The sequence below is a fragment of the Macroventuria anomochaeta genome, assembly GCF_010093625.1.
Source record: "Macroventuria anomochaeta strain CBS 525.71 unplaced genomic scaffold BU25scaffold_27, whole genome shotgun sequence".
Lineage (NCBI taxonomy): Eukaryota > Fungi > Ascomycota > Dothideomycetes > Pleosporales > Didymellaceae > Macroventuria > Macroventuria anomochaeta.
The window spans coordinates 242,126-257,810 of NW_022985388.1; the positions used below are offsets into that span (position 1 = coordinate 242,126).

At 52.9% G+C, this 15,685-nt stretch overlaps 7 protein-coding genes across 7 annotated transcripts; 6 read left to right on the forward strand and 1 right to left on the reverse strand.

The window, feature by feature from the left end:
* Positions 1–1,230: 1,230 nt before the first annotated feature.
* BU25DRAFT_346447 (HET-domain-containing protein) lies at positions 1,231–2,196 on the forward strand (the record flags this gene model as incomplete). Its single annotated transcript, XM_033703098.1, has 1 exon — positions 1,231–2,196. A coding segment is annotated over one exon (966 nt), but the record flags the coding sequence as incomplete, so codon positions are not given.
* A 492-nt stretch (positions 2,197–2,688) lies between these two features.
* BU25DRAFT_296937 (ankyrin) lies at positions 2,689–3,174 on the forward strand (the record flags this gene model as incomplete). Its single annotated transcript, XM_033701924.1, has 1 exon — positions 2,689–3,174. A coding segment is annotated over one exon (486 nt), but the record flags the coding sequence as incomplete, so codon positions are not given.
* A 204-nt stretch (positions 3,175–3,378) lies between these two features.
* BU25DRAFT_433074 (DUF1688-domain-containing protein) lies at positions 3,379–4,822 on the reverse strand (the record flags this gene model as incomplete). The annotated part of the gene is made up of 4 exons (XM_033708756.1): positions 3,379–4,016; positions 4,065–4,238; positions 4,291–4,615; positions 4,667–4,822. 4 exons carry the CDS (start codon positions 4,820–4,822, stop codon positions 3,379–3,381), a joined length of 1,293 nt encoding a protein of 430 aa, XP_033559313.1.
* Positions 4,823–5,323: 501 nt separating this feature from the next.
* BU25DRAFT_372760 (uncharacterized protein) lies at positions 5,324–8,134 on the forward strand. The gene is made up of 3 exons (XM_033704020.1): positions 5,324–5,672; positions 5,756–7,496; positions 7,566–8,134. The coding sequence occupies exons 1-3, from the start codon at positions 5,670–5,672 to the stop codon at positions 7,943–7,945; spliced, it is 2,124 nt and encodes a 707-aa protein (XP_033559314.1). The 5' UTR covers positions 5,324–5,669; the 3' UTR covers positions 7,946–8,134.
* A 1,830-nt stretch (positions 8,135–9,964) lies between these two features.
* On the forward strand, positions 9,965–12,430 carry BU25DRAFT_460596 (GTPase-activating protein-like protein; the record flags this gene model as incomplete). Its single annotated transcript, XM_033710367.1, has 5 exons — positions 9,965–10,085; positions 10,134–10,267; positions 10,321–10,569; positions 10,619–11,464; positions 11,525–12,430. The coding sequence occupies 5 exons, from the start codon at positions 9,965–9,967 to the stop codon at positions 12,428–12,430; spliced, it is 2,256 nt and encodes a 751-aa protein (XP_033559315.1).
* Positions 12,431–13,077: 647 nt separating this feature from the next.
* Positions 13,078–14,219, forward strand: BU25DRAFT_397672 (uncharacterized protein). Its single transcript, XM_033704882.1, has 3 exons — positions 13,078–13,550; positions 13,680–13,787; positions 13,882–14,219. The coding sequence occupies exons 1-3, from the start codon at positions 13,379–13,381 to the stop codon at positions 13,998–14,000; spliced, it is 399 nt and encodes a 132-aa protein (XP_033559316.1). The 5' UTR covers positions 13,078–13,378; the 3' UTR covers positions 14,001–14,219.
* Positions 14,220–14,358: 139 nt separating this feature from the next.
* Positions 14,359–15,382, forward strand: BU25DRAFT_397674 (uncharacterized protein). The gene has a single exon (XM_033704883.1). It carries the CDS (start codon positions 14,530–14,532, stop codon positions 15,223–15,225), a length of 696 nt encoding a protein of 231 aa, XP_033559317.1. The 5' UTR covers positions 14,359–14,529; the 3' UTR covers positions 15,226–15,382.
* Positions 15,383–15,685: the final 303 nt, after the last annotated feature.

Consider the following 15,685-nt stretch of genomic DNA (forward strand, 5'->3'; position numbering starts at 1 on the left):
TTACATTTGGTTAAGGCGCCTAAACAGACATAGAGCCAGCCCGTTGCAATAAGTTCACGTAGGGTGGGTTGTGCATTTACTTTGTTGATAACCTGCACTCAGCCTCGTCACAGCGCGGGCCCGGTGCAGCTGGTTGTCTATGATATCACTGCCTGCAATCCTGAGGGCAATGCATGACCTGAACATGCTAATTAAATGCAGAGCCGAGAACGCCGTGTCATGAGCCTCAGGAAGAAAGAACGAGGCACATTGCGTCTTGTGCAGTGTTGGTTGGTTAGACTTGTACCCCGCAGAATAAGGCTGACAACCATAGCCACCTTCCACATTGCGAGCTTTGTGCGATGCACCCGCCTTTGATTGTACGTAGTCACCAGACGTTGACCAGTGCAATCCTTTGGTCGTCTCCTTGGCATAGTAGCTGCGCCACCAGAGGTATTTGATCTAAGATTAAATGTCCGTGGCTTGACTTGACTGGAAGGTTCCTCGTCATAGTCTTTCCATTATTCTACGTCGAAAGGCTACCATCGACAAGGCTGTCGCTTTCTCAGGCCGGAATTAAGCCAGGTCACCAACAGCCCACGCTCGCGCTTTACACAGTCAAGATCCTGTATTCAGGCTCATGAAATACAATAGAGCCTTTCCAAGGCTCTATTACCAGACGTCAATTCTGCCAGCCAAAGAGATGTGTACGGGCGTACCTTTGTAGTGGAGCTTCTTGTTGCGCACTTCGCGCTTAATCACCCTTATCGACGGTGTGTCCTCTTATCGAGTCAGCCACAGCTTGCAGCACTGGGAACTTCAAAGCTTACGTATGAGAAGCAGACATCCGGAATATCACCATGAGCTTGATTGCGCTCTCGACGATCAGAAGCTGCTAATCGGATGAGCTTCACTGGAACGTCGTTAAAAGACCGTCAAGGCTTACCGGGCGCCCAGCTAAACGAGCTTTTCTGTCGAGCCCAGCAGACACACAGCGGCTATTAGGCCAAACAAAAAGCAGTGCAGCATACCCCTACCAGGACTCGGTCTCAGCCCCTTGGGTGTGAACCTTGCAGACAGCGCTAGGGCCTTCTTTGCGAAAGTTGTAGCGGAAATGCTGAGTTATACTTGGGCGCCACCTCTCGACTACGTACGAGAGTCATTCTTCTCAGCCTCTAGGCCCTAAGTACTTCCCAACATTCAACGAAGAACCACCGGAATCCCACAGTAGGTTCGCCGCACCTCCTAGTCATGACGAATGACTTTGCATACGACCCACTGGACCTGGAAAACCGTACTTTCCGTCTCGTTCGACTTGGCAAGGGACAAACAGGGGATCCCATACAATGTGAGCTGTTCCACGCGTATGTTGGGGATCGCGAAGACGATATGGAGTACGAGGCACTCTCATATACGTGGGGCGGCATGGACAAGCCATGCAGCATCAGCATGAACAATCAAGTGATGTGTATCACGAGCAACTTATTTCAAGCTCTGGAACATCTGCGCAACGATGAGGAGGATCGGGTTCTATGGATCGATGCGCTGTGTATCGATCAAGAAAATCCCAAAGAGCGAGGTCATCAAGTCCGACAAATGGCTTCGATCTACGAACGAGCGCGACAAGTCATCTTCTGGCTAGGTACAGCTACTCACAAAACAGATCGTGCATTCTCCTACATGCGAGAATTCGAGAAAGAGGCACTCAAATATTCTTGTAATTATTGGGAACCATCTGACGAACGCTGGCAAATCATCTGGTCGACCGTAGAGACCCAGCTGCAGAAGGAATATAGTTTGAACAAGGTTATGCAGCGTACCGATTACGATGCCCTACTTAATCGAGATTGGTTCGACAGGATCTGGATCATACAAGAAGTTGCAAAAGCCCGATCAGCAAGAGTTGTTTGCGGTACGAAATCAGTTTCAACGCGCGTCTTCGCATTGTTCCCATCTCTGATCGGAGTTCAACCGACACCGCATCGTCAAGCAGTGCTAGATATCATGCCAGGGCCTCTACGGAAGTTCTCGTGGTGGTTGTGGGATCAGAATCTGGAGACCTTGCTGCGCAAGTTTCAAGGGAGCAAGGCAACCGACCCAAGGGACATGGTTTACGCATTGCTTGGTATCTCAACGGACGCGAACAACACAAAGGCTCTGGCATCTGACTACAGCAAGACCCCGGGAGAAGTGGCTCGTACAACTATCGCTTTCCTCCTTGGTCTCGGCAACTTGGGGATCTCGTCGAGCTGTTTGCCTCCATGGACGTTGCCGGAATTCTTGCGTAGGTTCTCGGATTTGCGCGCCCTGCGCGAGGGCATAATCATTTGTGCCTTCAACGAGAAAAGTGACAGCGCATTCCTTCTGTCCTCGGAAATTGGCATATCGAGAATCGAATATTTGGATCAGTCTTGGAAGACAACACACATGTTGAAGGAAGCCATACATACAGACTTCACTTTGCCAGAACAGAATGGATGGGAGCTGTTGCTGGACACGAATCGAACGGACATCGAGTGCCTGGATCGCCTTTCCAGAGAAGGGCGAATTCTAACACCACTATCATGGGCAGCTCAAACAGGCCGTGCAACGGTAGAAGTCCTCCTGCCCAGTGGTGTGGCAGACGTCAACCTATCCGTAGTGGTCAAGCTAGAACCCCGAAAAACGCTGCTTAGACGTCGATTCTATTCAAGGGACCTCGTTGGACGAACACCGCTTCTGTTGGCTGCATTCGAAGGTCACACGTCAACAGCAGAATTGATACTTAAAATTGGACGGGCGGATGTCAATGTACGAGACAACCAAAGAACAACACCACTTGCAGCAGCCGCAGAGTGGGGACACACATCAACCGTAGATATCCTACTTAAGCATAATCAGGTTCAAGTCAACTCACAGGACTTGTATGGCTACACACCGCTTGCAAGGGCTGCTGCAAACGGTCATACATCGGTAGTAGAGCTATTGCTCAAGAACGACAAAGTGGACGTCGATTTACCAAACCAAAATGGCGCGACACCCCTGGGACTGGCAGCCCGATATGGTCGCATGCCCATAGCAGAAATGCTGCTTCGGAGTAAAAAGGCAGAGGTCAATTTCAAGAACTCCAAGGGAGAGACTCCGCTGTCATTAGCAATCCTCAGGGGTCAAAAGGCGACATATGACCTCTTGAAATCATATGGTGCGAAGGATGATAGTACGTATGAACAATGGTGGGACTTTTCCAGCAAGTCCAACGGGAGATACTACAGACCACCAGGATTTGGACGATATGGAAATGTAGGCATAGTACCATTGCGATCTAGCACGAACTTTTAATACACTGCAAGGGGTATTGTCACCGGATGTGTTGATCCATGGTGACTTTGGACCATCTCTATGCGACTGTAATGGCGTCTCTTAGAACACAGTGCCATCGCTCTGAATGATAATTGGACTCGACTTCGTCTTCGGTCTTAGCTTCGCCGCCGTCTCCCTCCCAGACTTCCACGTTCCAGCCTCCAGCAGTTGTGCCATACTGAGATATGCACCATCCATCCGAGCCAAGATCATGGGGTAAAGCTTGTCAATCAATACCAGGGTCATGGCTCGCCACTCGACGATTACGTCGTCGCCGGCTGCAAACTGTGGAAAGGCTTCTTCAGATGCTTTCAAACCGGCGTCGAGCGTGGCTTTCTTGAGTGAAAGAACGCCCATGTCCACGAACAGACCGCCATTTCGATACTCGGGTAGAGCAGTGAGCGACTCTGCATTGATCCATTTGATGCCCAGGATACGCTGGAACGGGACCATCAGCGAGTAGGTGAGCCATTGTGTCAGCTTGTGGAAAGGCTGGATAAATTCCGGTTTGCTTTTGTCTTCGTTCGAGGAACCTGCTTGTTTTGCCAGTGCGCCCAGCGGCCAGGCGTCACCGATGGGAGAGCCATTGATCGTTGTGCGGTCTTGCGGCCAGATTGGAATGAGCAGTGTTTGCAGAAGATTCCAGAAGGTGAGGATGTCGAGTGTTGAGGAGTCACTAGCGGACTTTAACAGATAGTCTAAGTAATATAAGCGAAGATGCGCGATAGTAGATATACTCGACTTACCAACGGCGTTTCCTGGGCGGCCTGCTTCACCGAAGATGTCAGGGTGGACGAGAAGCGATTGTCCTAGCCCTCTGAGTAGGTTTGCTCTCGATTCGACTCCCAACATAGGGTTGCTTTCTGTCACCTGAAGACCTTTGGCGAGAGCCCCAGTCGTAAGTTGGGCGAGTCCCTTGCCTGGATTAGGTTTTAACAGTGGTCCTGAGCAGTTCGGATACAGATCACCTACCGTCTACAAGTGGAGTACCGGTTTCCACGGCAGTGTATCCACCTTCAAGAAACATATACAGACTGGCGACAGCAATACCCTCACTTCGCTCGTACGATCGTTCTGTTCCAGGCTCGACATACTTCCAGTGATCACCTGCGCCAGCATCCAGGAGCACCGATACAAAGAAGAGGTCAATCAGTCGACGTGTAAGCTCTTTGTCATCGCATCCAGCCTTCTTCCAATTCTCAAGCAAGTCGGCAATTCGAGGCACACCACCTACCTCGAAGTGCTGCCAGCGGCCGTGAGGTGGAATAGTGTCGAACTTGTCTGGGCCGTAGTCACGCTAGTCAATCGGTGAGCGTGACAGATGGACACATGTTCATGTTCAACGGACCTTGATGACAGAAGTCACGAAGTCCGCAACATCGTCCAGTTTGTCTTCATGGACATCGAAGTGGTTGAGGTTTCCATCTCTCGCTGCTTGTCCGACTACCTTGGCGCGGTCTCTGATGGCCCCCAGTGATAGCAGATATTTGACTGTTGGGTCCATGTTGTATATGAGCGTAGAGGAGGGACGAGTGTAGTCTTCGATCTTGGAGGGGTAACAGCTCAGCAGTGGGGTGGATGCAGTGAGGCTCAGCAAATTGAAGGGACAGTATACAGACAAGATGTTACAAGAAGTCAAGCTGGGTCTCTGAAGCTCAAATGCTCATAAAGAGCAGAGCAGGGGGGCTGAAGCAGTCGTTGCTGCCCGCTCCTGCTATCTGTTGCTTACATGATGAGTGTTTAGATGCCCAAAAGTGGAAGGCAGTGGTCAGGTGCCACGAACGGATCTCGGAGGTCGCCGGTGCAACAAACGGCTCAAACCAGAGCCGTTGCCAGCGACTGGAGCATCGTCACAAAATACAGTTCCCCGAGAGCTATGGGACAGCTTAACGAGGCGCAGGCGAACACGTTCGCTTGACGGCCTTCATCGGCACATGATTGGTCGAAGCCGCACACTTCCGCAGCTGCAACTCCACCACCCACAAGCTTGGATTCAGAAGCACAATGATGCATGCTGCGTTGGCCGACCGGCTAGAGGGCTGCACGTCGCTCGAATTTCTTTTGCCCTGCCTCGCTGCTTGTGTGTTCTCCTCGACGCCCGTTCGGTGACGTGTAAGACGAACATCACGATTGCTTTCCTTGCTTTGTCCTTCACAGCCATCTCACGTCGCACACTGTTTTGCTCCTGTTCGCTTCCAGTATGCAAGAAACCGCACACTGCACTACCATCTATATTCTACTACGAGCTACGGCCGACGCGCACACCCTGAGTCGTCATCGACAGCATCAGATCCACTGAAGCAAGCGTGTCATTCGTTGGCAGACAGCGCACACGGCAGGCACAACGTGGCATGGTGGGTGATGATCTGCGCCTCCTCTGTGGTTCTCTGGCCCAGTGTGCCCTCTTGATACTGATCGCTGTATGTTGAGAATGTAGGCGGACTATGAAGCCCCCTTCGAGGGTACTGCACCCCCAACGCGACGTCGACCTTCACGTGTTAAAAGCGCCGACGATGCTCTACACTCGGCACCACCCTCTTCGACAGGTACAGACGATGGAGGTTCCAAGATATCGAAGACCAATCGGCGAACCCTGAAGAAGACACCCAAGAACCATACGTCCGCGGCACCAGCACCGATCTATGAGGAGGAAGACGCCCACTGGGAAGACGATGCTGTAGGGCACATGCCAAATTTGGAACAGATACAGGAGGGACATGGAAGTACAACTGGCAGACGCAGGGACTCTGCCTCAAGCTCGACAGTCGACGCTCGTCGCCGCCGCCACTCTGAGGACAGTAACTCCAGTCGATTACGAGTCCGACCAAAACATGGATCCTTGCAGCGACGCGCCGGAAGCCTTGCCAAACATTCGAATTCTTCTTTAGTCTCAATGCTTTCTGGCCTGACCCAGCCTAGCACAGCAAGCGAAAGTAACACAACCATTACCGAAAAATCTCATCGTGATGAACGGCGTCGCAAAGAAAAGTCAACGAAAGGGACCAAAGTGAAGCGTAGCAAGCGTTCTGAGACACCATCAGTTGCCGATACAGAGGCTACACAATCTGATGTGTTTCAGTTCCTGAGTGAGGATGCGGGCGTACCAGAGTCACAAGTCGATGCACAAAGCGTCCTCCAAGCATCGTCTCCATCAGTCACTTCATCAACAGATTCTCGTGCCGATGACAATAAGTCTTCAGATGCCAGCGAAGGTGCACACGATACGCCCAAGACTTCTCCAACCTCAACGAGAAGATCTCATAGCCATGGAGCACCCTACTACGGCCACTATCGAAACCAGTCAGGAAAGCCATTGTACGCGAGCAGCTTTGTTCATGGCCCTGGAGATGAAGAGGCAGAGGACAGCGAAGTTTATAGCGATGAGGAAAGCGCATACGATGACGGTCATACGCAACACTCATCTCAACCAACTTCGCACTGGAATTACCCTCCAAACCCGCTTCCACATGCACCTAACCCTGGATCTGGTCACGTGCTCCAAAGTCCTCAGCCGCACCACAACATTCCACATGCCGGAGTCATGTCTCCCCACATCCAGCCAGCTGTACCATTCTACGATCCACGAATGTATTCAGGCGCATCGCCAGGCGCATCGCCGACAAACTTCAGTGGGACGGCGAGCCAAGTTTCAGTCTGGCCTCCCATGGCCTCTTACCCACCACCACTGGCCATAGCCTGCTCGCCAGGGTCTACAGCTGCCTATCCACATCACTCGCCTGTAGCAATTCATGCGCCTCCTAACTTTGTGCAGTCTCCTACTGCCGCGCATGCCGTTGCAGCGCAACACTTGGCTATGATTCCTCAGCGTCCGGCCCAGCAACAGGGTAGCTCAGCCAACGACAAGATGATCGGATATGAGCTTCTGGCCCACAAGCTGAGTGAACTGAAGAAAGGTAGAAAGGAAGACGCTGTAGTGCCTGCGTATCGTAAGTTTGAGCAACTGAACCACCGTGTTCTACTCCATCTGCAAGATGAGATCAGCGAGCTGGAGGAAGAGCTTCGCCAGCTCGATCAGGAGATCGCCGAGGCATCACCAGGTGCTCAAACAGGACAGCGTCACCCAGCGTCTAGACGAGGAGATACTCAATACGGAAACGATCTGCACCGTAGAAGACTTGATGTACTTGGCCAAGTTTTTCTGAAGCTGGAACAATACAGTAAGTGCCTAACAGCACGCTGCATGTGGCAAACATCATCGCCAACAGAAAGCCACTGACCAAAAGTAGACAAGGCATTGTCTGCCTTCAGTGATGTCAAGCATCTTCCATCTGCTAGACCTTCAGACATTGACAAATATCGAGCGTGGATGAAGCAGCGCAACCCAATCCATGAGGCAGAAAGTCGCTTCCTCGAGCGCCAGGCCGATCTAGTGACATTTTCACCAAGAAGGCACACAAGTATTGACCATAGTGCGGGGACGAACCAGCACGTAGCCATGTGGCTTCCGCTGTTACCGTTTGTGGCCTTTTCGATTGTCCCCAGTTTGCTTGGACGCATCGTTGTAATCGCGCTTATCAGCGCCGCGGGGCTAAGGACGGTCACGTCGACGCCAGAGTTCATGGCCATCATGACCGTCCGAGAATGGATGTACGGGGCTTCTATGTGAGTGCTTTCTCTATTGGATCCCCCTGGCAAGCAGGCGACCGAACATCCCGCGGCGAACTTGTCGCTGCTTTGAGCTGGTGTTTGCAGGCCATCCTGCTCTTCAACTTGATCCTGAGGATTGTGACAAGGAAGCTAATGCACGCAGCTATTTTGGGTTGATGAGCGTTCTTGCGGTTCTTGTGCGCTGAGCGCACAGGCACGCTCCACCGCACGCATTCCTGGCCAACTTGGGGAACGAGCGCAACGATCGCCACGCACAGACGGAGTCAATGCCCGAGAGTCAGGAACCAGCCACGTCCGAGTGGAAAACAAGAGATGTGGAGTTCGTGTTTACGGCCATACAAACTTTATGAGTTGCGGTATCAGCATGTTATGGCGTCATGTCTATTGACCTAATGAACGGATCTACATTGCATTTAGGCGTTGTCTTTGCACCCGGCGCACCCGGCGCACTCGGAAGAAGGAATACCATACGAACGTCTGCGCAGCTTAGCGCTCGCTTGGCCATGTAGTGGGAACGGGCTGGGATCCATGGCTCACAGTGCGTTCAGCGCTGGTAGATGAAGAATGCGTTACTGAATCATGGCTGCATGTTATCGGCGGCAGAAGGATGGAAGAGGAAGTGGCGTGATTCTTGATCAGGACTGGCAGCAGTCTTCAATACTACGGCAGTCCTAGAGACCACATGGTCCTGCAATGTAGCTGTCAGACGGGTGGCGGGTATTGAATGCAAATGAAGCGTTATCAAGATACATTGCGATTTGCGATAGTCGTTCATGATCACGGTGCAGTAGAGCCGAAGGAGCAGGGCCCTGGGACCCGCATACAGAGGCCCCACGCTCCATCGAACCCCTCCTGCAGCATGTATTGGGCTGAGGGGCGGCCCGCGAGTGCATGCTATGCTATGCTACGGCCACAGCCTCGAGGCGTCGACGAAGCCCACACCCTCACGTATGGACGGTCAGCGCCATGAATGGAGGTTCGACACAGCTTGATGTTGACGTCTGCTAGTCAGGAACCGGCGAGCGACAGTGCGCGCGACCCGCTCGTTAGGTTCAAGGGCCCCTGAAAAATAGCAGCACCTGACCATCGTTTCAGAGGAGCAGCGGCGGGCGCAGCATGCATGCGAACCCTGCCCTGGCATCCCGGCCCCTCTCTGCATCTCCATCTCTACGCACGCTGTTGGCTGCCATTGAGCAAACGCTGCTGTTCTCGTGGAGTTCGTGTGTCGGTGCAATTGCGACTTCCCTTCCCGCCGTCGCCTGCAGCGGACCAGTGCAGCAGCTCTCCACCACATCCTGACCCACTCGTGCTAGCCGGCCACGCGCTGAAACATACGCTGCTCCTTTCCGCCCGCCCATCACTGGTGCCCTACACTCTGCGCTTCACATCCTGAGGTTCTCGTCTCCTCACCCGCTAATTTGCCCCAGAGACGCGCCGCTCTTCTGGAATGTTGCATGCCCGCTGTTGTTAAACTTGACTCTCCAGTTGATGTTTTGTGCTGTCCCCGCACTGCCCGTCGCGACTTCCTCAGCGCGCTGCTCTCTCTGATATCCTCGATATCCAGGCCCGGCGCAGAACCACGCTGCCCACCCCCAGCGCCCGCAGTCCCTCGCACGCCACGCCCCGAGACCCTGACGCCTGCTGTCGCTGACACCTGTGACACAAAGACCGCGACAGACGCTCACCCCAGGGCCTCGACAGCCTCGCTGGACGGGCAGCTCCGCTGCGGCATCCCTCTGCGCGCACAAAGAAGCCCCTCCCACACCAAGCGCCGCGGCGCCGGGTGTCACTGCGATCAGCACACAGTAGCACACGTACCTGAGTGTTGACTTTCTTTGTCGCCCACGCCCCGCGACTCGTGCAACCGCTTACTACACGCCCTTTTCTCCGCCAGCTCTGATCGCAGCCAGCGGTCTTAGCAATCCTCGGCATGGCCGTCTCAATGCTGCATGCCCCCTCACGGGCGTCGACCTCGTCCACTACCTCATCCTTCGTCCCCGTCTCGCGGCAGAACACAATGTCGTCCCACGATGGCTCGCGGTCGGTGCGCCAGTCGAAGCGGTACTCGGTCACGGCGCTGTATCTGTCCATGTCTGCCAAGGATAAGGAACTTGAGATTGAAGACGATCTAGCCAGGGGTACGTGTCTTGTCTTGCAGAACCAAAGTGTAATCTGACAATTGGCAGCCCAGAAGATATTGCGAGAGCTCAAAGCCAAGATCTCGTCCCAGTCGAAGAAGAACTTCGTACTCGAGAAAGATGTCCGCTACCTCGACTCGCGGATAGCGTTACTTATTCAAAACCGCATGGCACTGGAGGAGGTAGGCGACCCTCGGCCATTGGACTTATCCTATGGATGTTAACTGTGTTACAGCAAAATGAAGTTGCAAGCCACCTCGAAGATGGACTCGAACTACAAGAGGGCTCGTTTCCCAACGACGAGAAAACACAGAAATACGGCAATTTGCTGTTCCTACTCCAATCTGAACCACGACACATCGCTCACCTGTGCCGACTTGTCTCAATGGCTGAGATTGATGCACTGCTCCAGACGGTCATGTTCACAATCTACGGAAACCAATACGAGAGCCGTGAAGAGCACTTGCTTTTGACTATGTTCCAGGTACGGAACTACTCCAGCTCCTAACATGCAATCCGCTAACCCCGCCCAGTCTGTGCTCACTTACCAGTTCGATAACACACCAGACTACAGCTCGCTGCTGCGCGCCAACACGCCTGTATCTCGAATGATGACTACATATACACGGAGAGGACCTGGTCAGAGCTACCTCAAGGTTGTGCTGCAGGACAGCATCAATTCCCTGATTGAGCTTAAGGACCTCGACCTGGAAATCAATCCTCTTAAGGTCTACGAGAAGATGGTCCTCGAACTTGAAGAGCAAGGCCAGTTGCCGGCGCACCTCCCAAAGGGTGTCACAGCGGAGCAAGCTGCGGAGAACGAGAAGGTCCAGCAAATCATCGCGCCGCGCCTGAATATGCTCATGGAGATCGCGAACAACTTCCTCTCAACTATCATCAAGGGCCTCGAGGAGACACCCTACGGTATTCGCTGGATCTGCAAGCAAATTCGCAGCTTGTCGCGACGAAAGTACCCCGATGCGCAAGACCAGACGATCTGCACACTTATCGGCGGCTTCTTCTTCCTGCGTTTCATCAACCCTGCAATTGTCACGCCAAGATCTTACATGCTTATCGACGCAACACCAGCTGAAAACCCGAAGCGCACGCTTACCTACATTGCAAAGATGCTGCAAAACTTGGCGAACAAGCCCTCATATGCCAAGGAGCCGTATATGGCTAAGCTCCAGCCATTCATCCACCAAAACAAGGACCGCATCAACAAGTTTCTTCTCGATCTTTGCGAAGTGCAAGACTTCTACGAGACCTTGGAGATGGACAACTACGTGGCGCTGTCGAAGAGAGATCTTGAACTATCCATCACACTCAACGAAGTCTATGCGACGCATCAATTGCTGGAGAGGCATGCGACGGAGTTGGTAAGCTCAAAGCTTGCGCGAAGGGATGACGCCAAAGACAAAGTTACTGACTTGCTTCAGGCAAGAGATGACAGTTCACATCTTGGTGTGATACTACAGGAACTTGGGCCAGCACCAGCCCAGCTTCCACGCAAAGAGAACAGGGCTATCAATCTGCCTTTGTTCAGCAAGTGGGAAACACCGCTTGACGATCTCACTGCGGCGCTCGACATCACGCAGGAGGAGATCTTCTTCATGGAGGCGAAGGGCACTTTTGTCTTGATTCTTCGTTCGCTACCTCCTAACACTTCTATCACCCGGAGACCGTTGAGGCTTGACAGAATTGCCGAGGCTGCAGCGACGACCAAGAACGACTCGATCATGGTGAAGAAGGGCATTCGCAGTATGGAGCTGCTGAGCCAACTGCAAGATCTGGGCGTCATCGACAAAGAGGACGGGTTTTCGCTGCTCAGAGATGAGGTCGAGCAGGAGCTTGTACACCTGGGTTCGATGAAAGAGAAGACGATCGAAGAGACAAGAAAGCTCGAGGAAGTCTACCGGACGATACGCGATCACAATAACTACCTGGTCGGCCAATTGGAGACATACAAATCCTACCTGCACAACGTTCGAAGCCAGTCTGAAGGGAAGACAAGGAAACAGCAGAAGCACCAAGTGCTAGGACCGTACAAGTTCACTCATCAGCAACTGGAGAGGGAAGGCGTCATCCAGAAGAGCAATGTTCCGGAGAATAGGCGGGCGAACATTTACTTTAACTTCACAAGTCCGCTACCAGGAACGTTCGTCATCTCGTTACACTACAAGGGTCGCAACCGCGGTCTCCTTGAGCTGGACCTGAAGCTGGACGATCTTCTCGAAATGCAGAAGGACAATCAAGAGGACCTCGATCTGGAGTACGTTCAGTTCAACGTTTCCAAGGTGCTGGTCCTCCTCAACCGGCGGTTCGCGCGAAAGAAGGGATGGTAGACTCGTCTCGTCCCGTCACGCGAGCTTCCACGAAGACATTATGATACCCCCGGTTTTTGCTATGTTGTCACCGCCGTTTGACGACGTACGTAATCCTTCTATCTTCACCCACGACTATTCCTAAGGCGCTACGGGAGTTCTTGGGTTTTGTGCTAGTCTTGTTGGGATACCCTGAGGTGGTGGCATGGCCAGATGTCTCTTTCAGGAGATTGCTCGAGTAGAGGAGAGACTCGAAAAGCACTATCGCGGGATGAAGCTGGATTGGCTTCGGATGCATAGTGTAGAACTTTATTTCAGCGTTGCTTTAATTTTAGCTTTCTGTACGCTCGCTCGATACGCATGTTATACTTGTTAGGAGGTTGATAGCGGGCCGTTTGAAGAGGGATTGTCTATGTCGAATTCATGCTTCGGCAGGACCGATTGTGTGCTTCTTTTGTTAAACGAGCGATATATGTACGATATGATGGAACAATTCAAGGGTCAAGTGCTGTACCGAGGTAATGGAATATTCGGTTGTACGAGAGTACTTCTCTGTCTGCTGTGATCATGAATATCGGTGACAAGGCTCCGGATCATGCCACATGCTACGTGAGTGGTCATTAGGGATTCAAGACCGCTCTAAACACCCTGATGGCGGTTGAACCGCAAGTTGCAAGTACCTGATGATACAGCGGCTCTCTTCGGCATCTAGACACCTTCATATGATCCCGCGATAAGAGATAACATCATATAGCATCATCGTACCTGTCACACGCACGTCGACTAGCGCGGCGATCGCCAGGCTGCCCCGCACGCTGATTGGCTGCCTCGCATCTGACTCCTTGAGGCTGCGACCTGGACCTCAATACCTCCTCGACTTGCTCTTCTTCATGATACTCACACACCTATATTCTTTTTGAACCTGTTTCGGGGGGTTTGTTCGGTATTCCTAATATCTAGATTGCAAACATGTCGAGTTCCATTGCTATCCCCAAGCGCAAGACCAAGCAGCTCGAGCGAGCGAGCGAGTCGGTCGGCAGCAGCGCGAGCAGTCCCGGCAGTTTCCAGCAATCCACATACGGCAGCTTCGAGGCCAGCAGTCTACAATCGGGAAATAAGGCGAGGAGACCGAGTCTCATGTGTACGTTGCCTCTCCCACGAATCCAGCAGTCGAACCGCGGTGCGGAGCTCTTATCGTCGTATCGATAAGGGCGATAAGGCTGTGGTCTGTGGCGTGTGGTGTGGTATAATGTGTGCTAACGGAAACCAGCTGCATCGTTCTCAAAAGCCGAACATACGGTTGTCAACGTTGGGGATGCGGAGTTTCCGCGGCTGATTACTTGTGTCAAGGCCAGTCAGGGCTTTGACTGGAATCAGGGTACATTTCCACACCTCTCTCCATGCGTCACTCCAGGTTTCGGACCGGCCTGGGGTGAGGTGTGATACAGATATGTGTGCTGACGATGCGATAGAAATGTTCCTACCCAGCTACGCCGACTTCCACTTCGATGACCTCGAGCGCCGACAGGATCCTGTGCAGGATATCGTGGTTACGGATGAGGAGGTTAAGAATATGTTTCCGTCTTCGTGAAGGCGAGCACTGTCATGGGTTTAGGGGAAGGGAGGCACATTTTAATGGGGTTGCGGCGTAGATACGATCATTCATGGGGCATGGAGCATGGAGCATGGAATTGACACTTACGGGCTGCGGGCGTTTTGATCAAGGGTTCCGCGATGAGGCGTTATTGTGTCTGAGAGGCTTATGTACATTGCACTCGAGACTATACAATATATTAGATTTAACATCAGCTACGAGAACGCGCAAACAGTTCTCGAGGTCAAGCCTCTCTGCACCTGCCCTCGTGCAGGCACGCGGCAGCCCCACCTCGGCCTGCCCTTAGCGCGACAGTCGACAAGCGCGCGTTGATCTCCCGGCTTAAACAACACCAAAACAAAGAGCAAGTCAACACACACACACACACACACACACACACACAACTTCCCGCCGTCCCACAGCATACACGCCTCGCTACGCATTCAACTCGAGCACTCGAATCACGCTTGCACGCCGATCTCAACACAGCGCACGACGCGCCCCCTCCCCCAAACAAACCAACACAATGCAATCCGAGCACCGCAAAATCGAGCTCCAAAGCCCAGGAGATCTCACCTACCTCACAAGCCAAATCCGCACCGCCGCGCGTCAGAAACTAGACCTACACCTCCCCGCGCAACCGTCCGACTCGGCCGACGACCTGCGCGCGCAGACTGAAGTCCTGGTCGATGCATTTGTGGCACAAGTCCTTGCGGGGTTGAAGGCGAATATTACTATTAATGGGTTGGATGTTGTGAGTCAGAGCCGGGGCGGAGGGTTTGACAACGGGGATGGGATGGAGATGGAGGGGGTAGAAAGTGAGGGAGGGGTGGAGGGCGTGGAGAGAGAGGAGTTTGAGGCTTTTGATGAGAAACTGCGGGCCAGGCTCGCGGAGCAGATTAACAAGCGGGATAAACTCATCGCGAGCATATCGAAACACAGGAGGGAGACGCCTGCGGCGAGCGCACGGCGGTTCGAGGAACAATTTGAGCGCGAGGCACAGGCGATGGAGGAGCTGAGGTTAGCAAAGGTGCAGAAGGCTAAGATGGTGGGCGAGGACGGTGGGTTGAGTGTGACGGTTGAGAGGGAAGATGAGATTAGAAGGAATTGGGAGAGAGCGGTTGAGGGATTGGGGAGGCTGAACAAGGGATTGCCTGAGACGAGGGCGAGGTTGGAGAGGTGTGGGGATGTTGTTGGGTACCTGGGTGGGGAGAAGAAGTGATTACGTTGGTCGTGGAAATGAGGACGTTGTTTGGCGTTATGGGGGTTGTTTTGAATTAGGATGGATACCCGTGTGTTTTGCTTCTAGGTGGCAGGATTGCCTGCATGATTGGGCGCAATGATGTAAAGGCAAGATCGAATTGAAAAGTTCCAGAAACCGAGATGCCATTCTAATGCCGATATCCTGTCATTCAGCTCGTATGACTAGAGACTTCCCCGGCTTCCTGCACCGTAGTAGCTACTTGAAGATCCTACGGTGGGTCAAATCCGTCTCCAACACCCTTGGCCTCAACGCTGTACGCGCGACCCGTGTGCCTATACCTCGATATGAAGCGAAGACAGGCTACGTGGATAGCAAGAGAAGTGGTGTCTAGGTCGGAAGAAATCAACAAATCCGCCGTGTTACATCGATCCCTGTTGGGCGCCATGCAAATGATAGAACCCATCCAATATTCAGCATA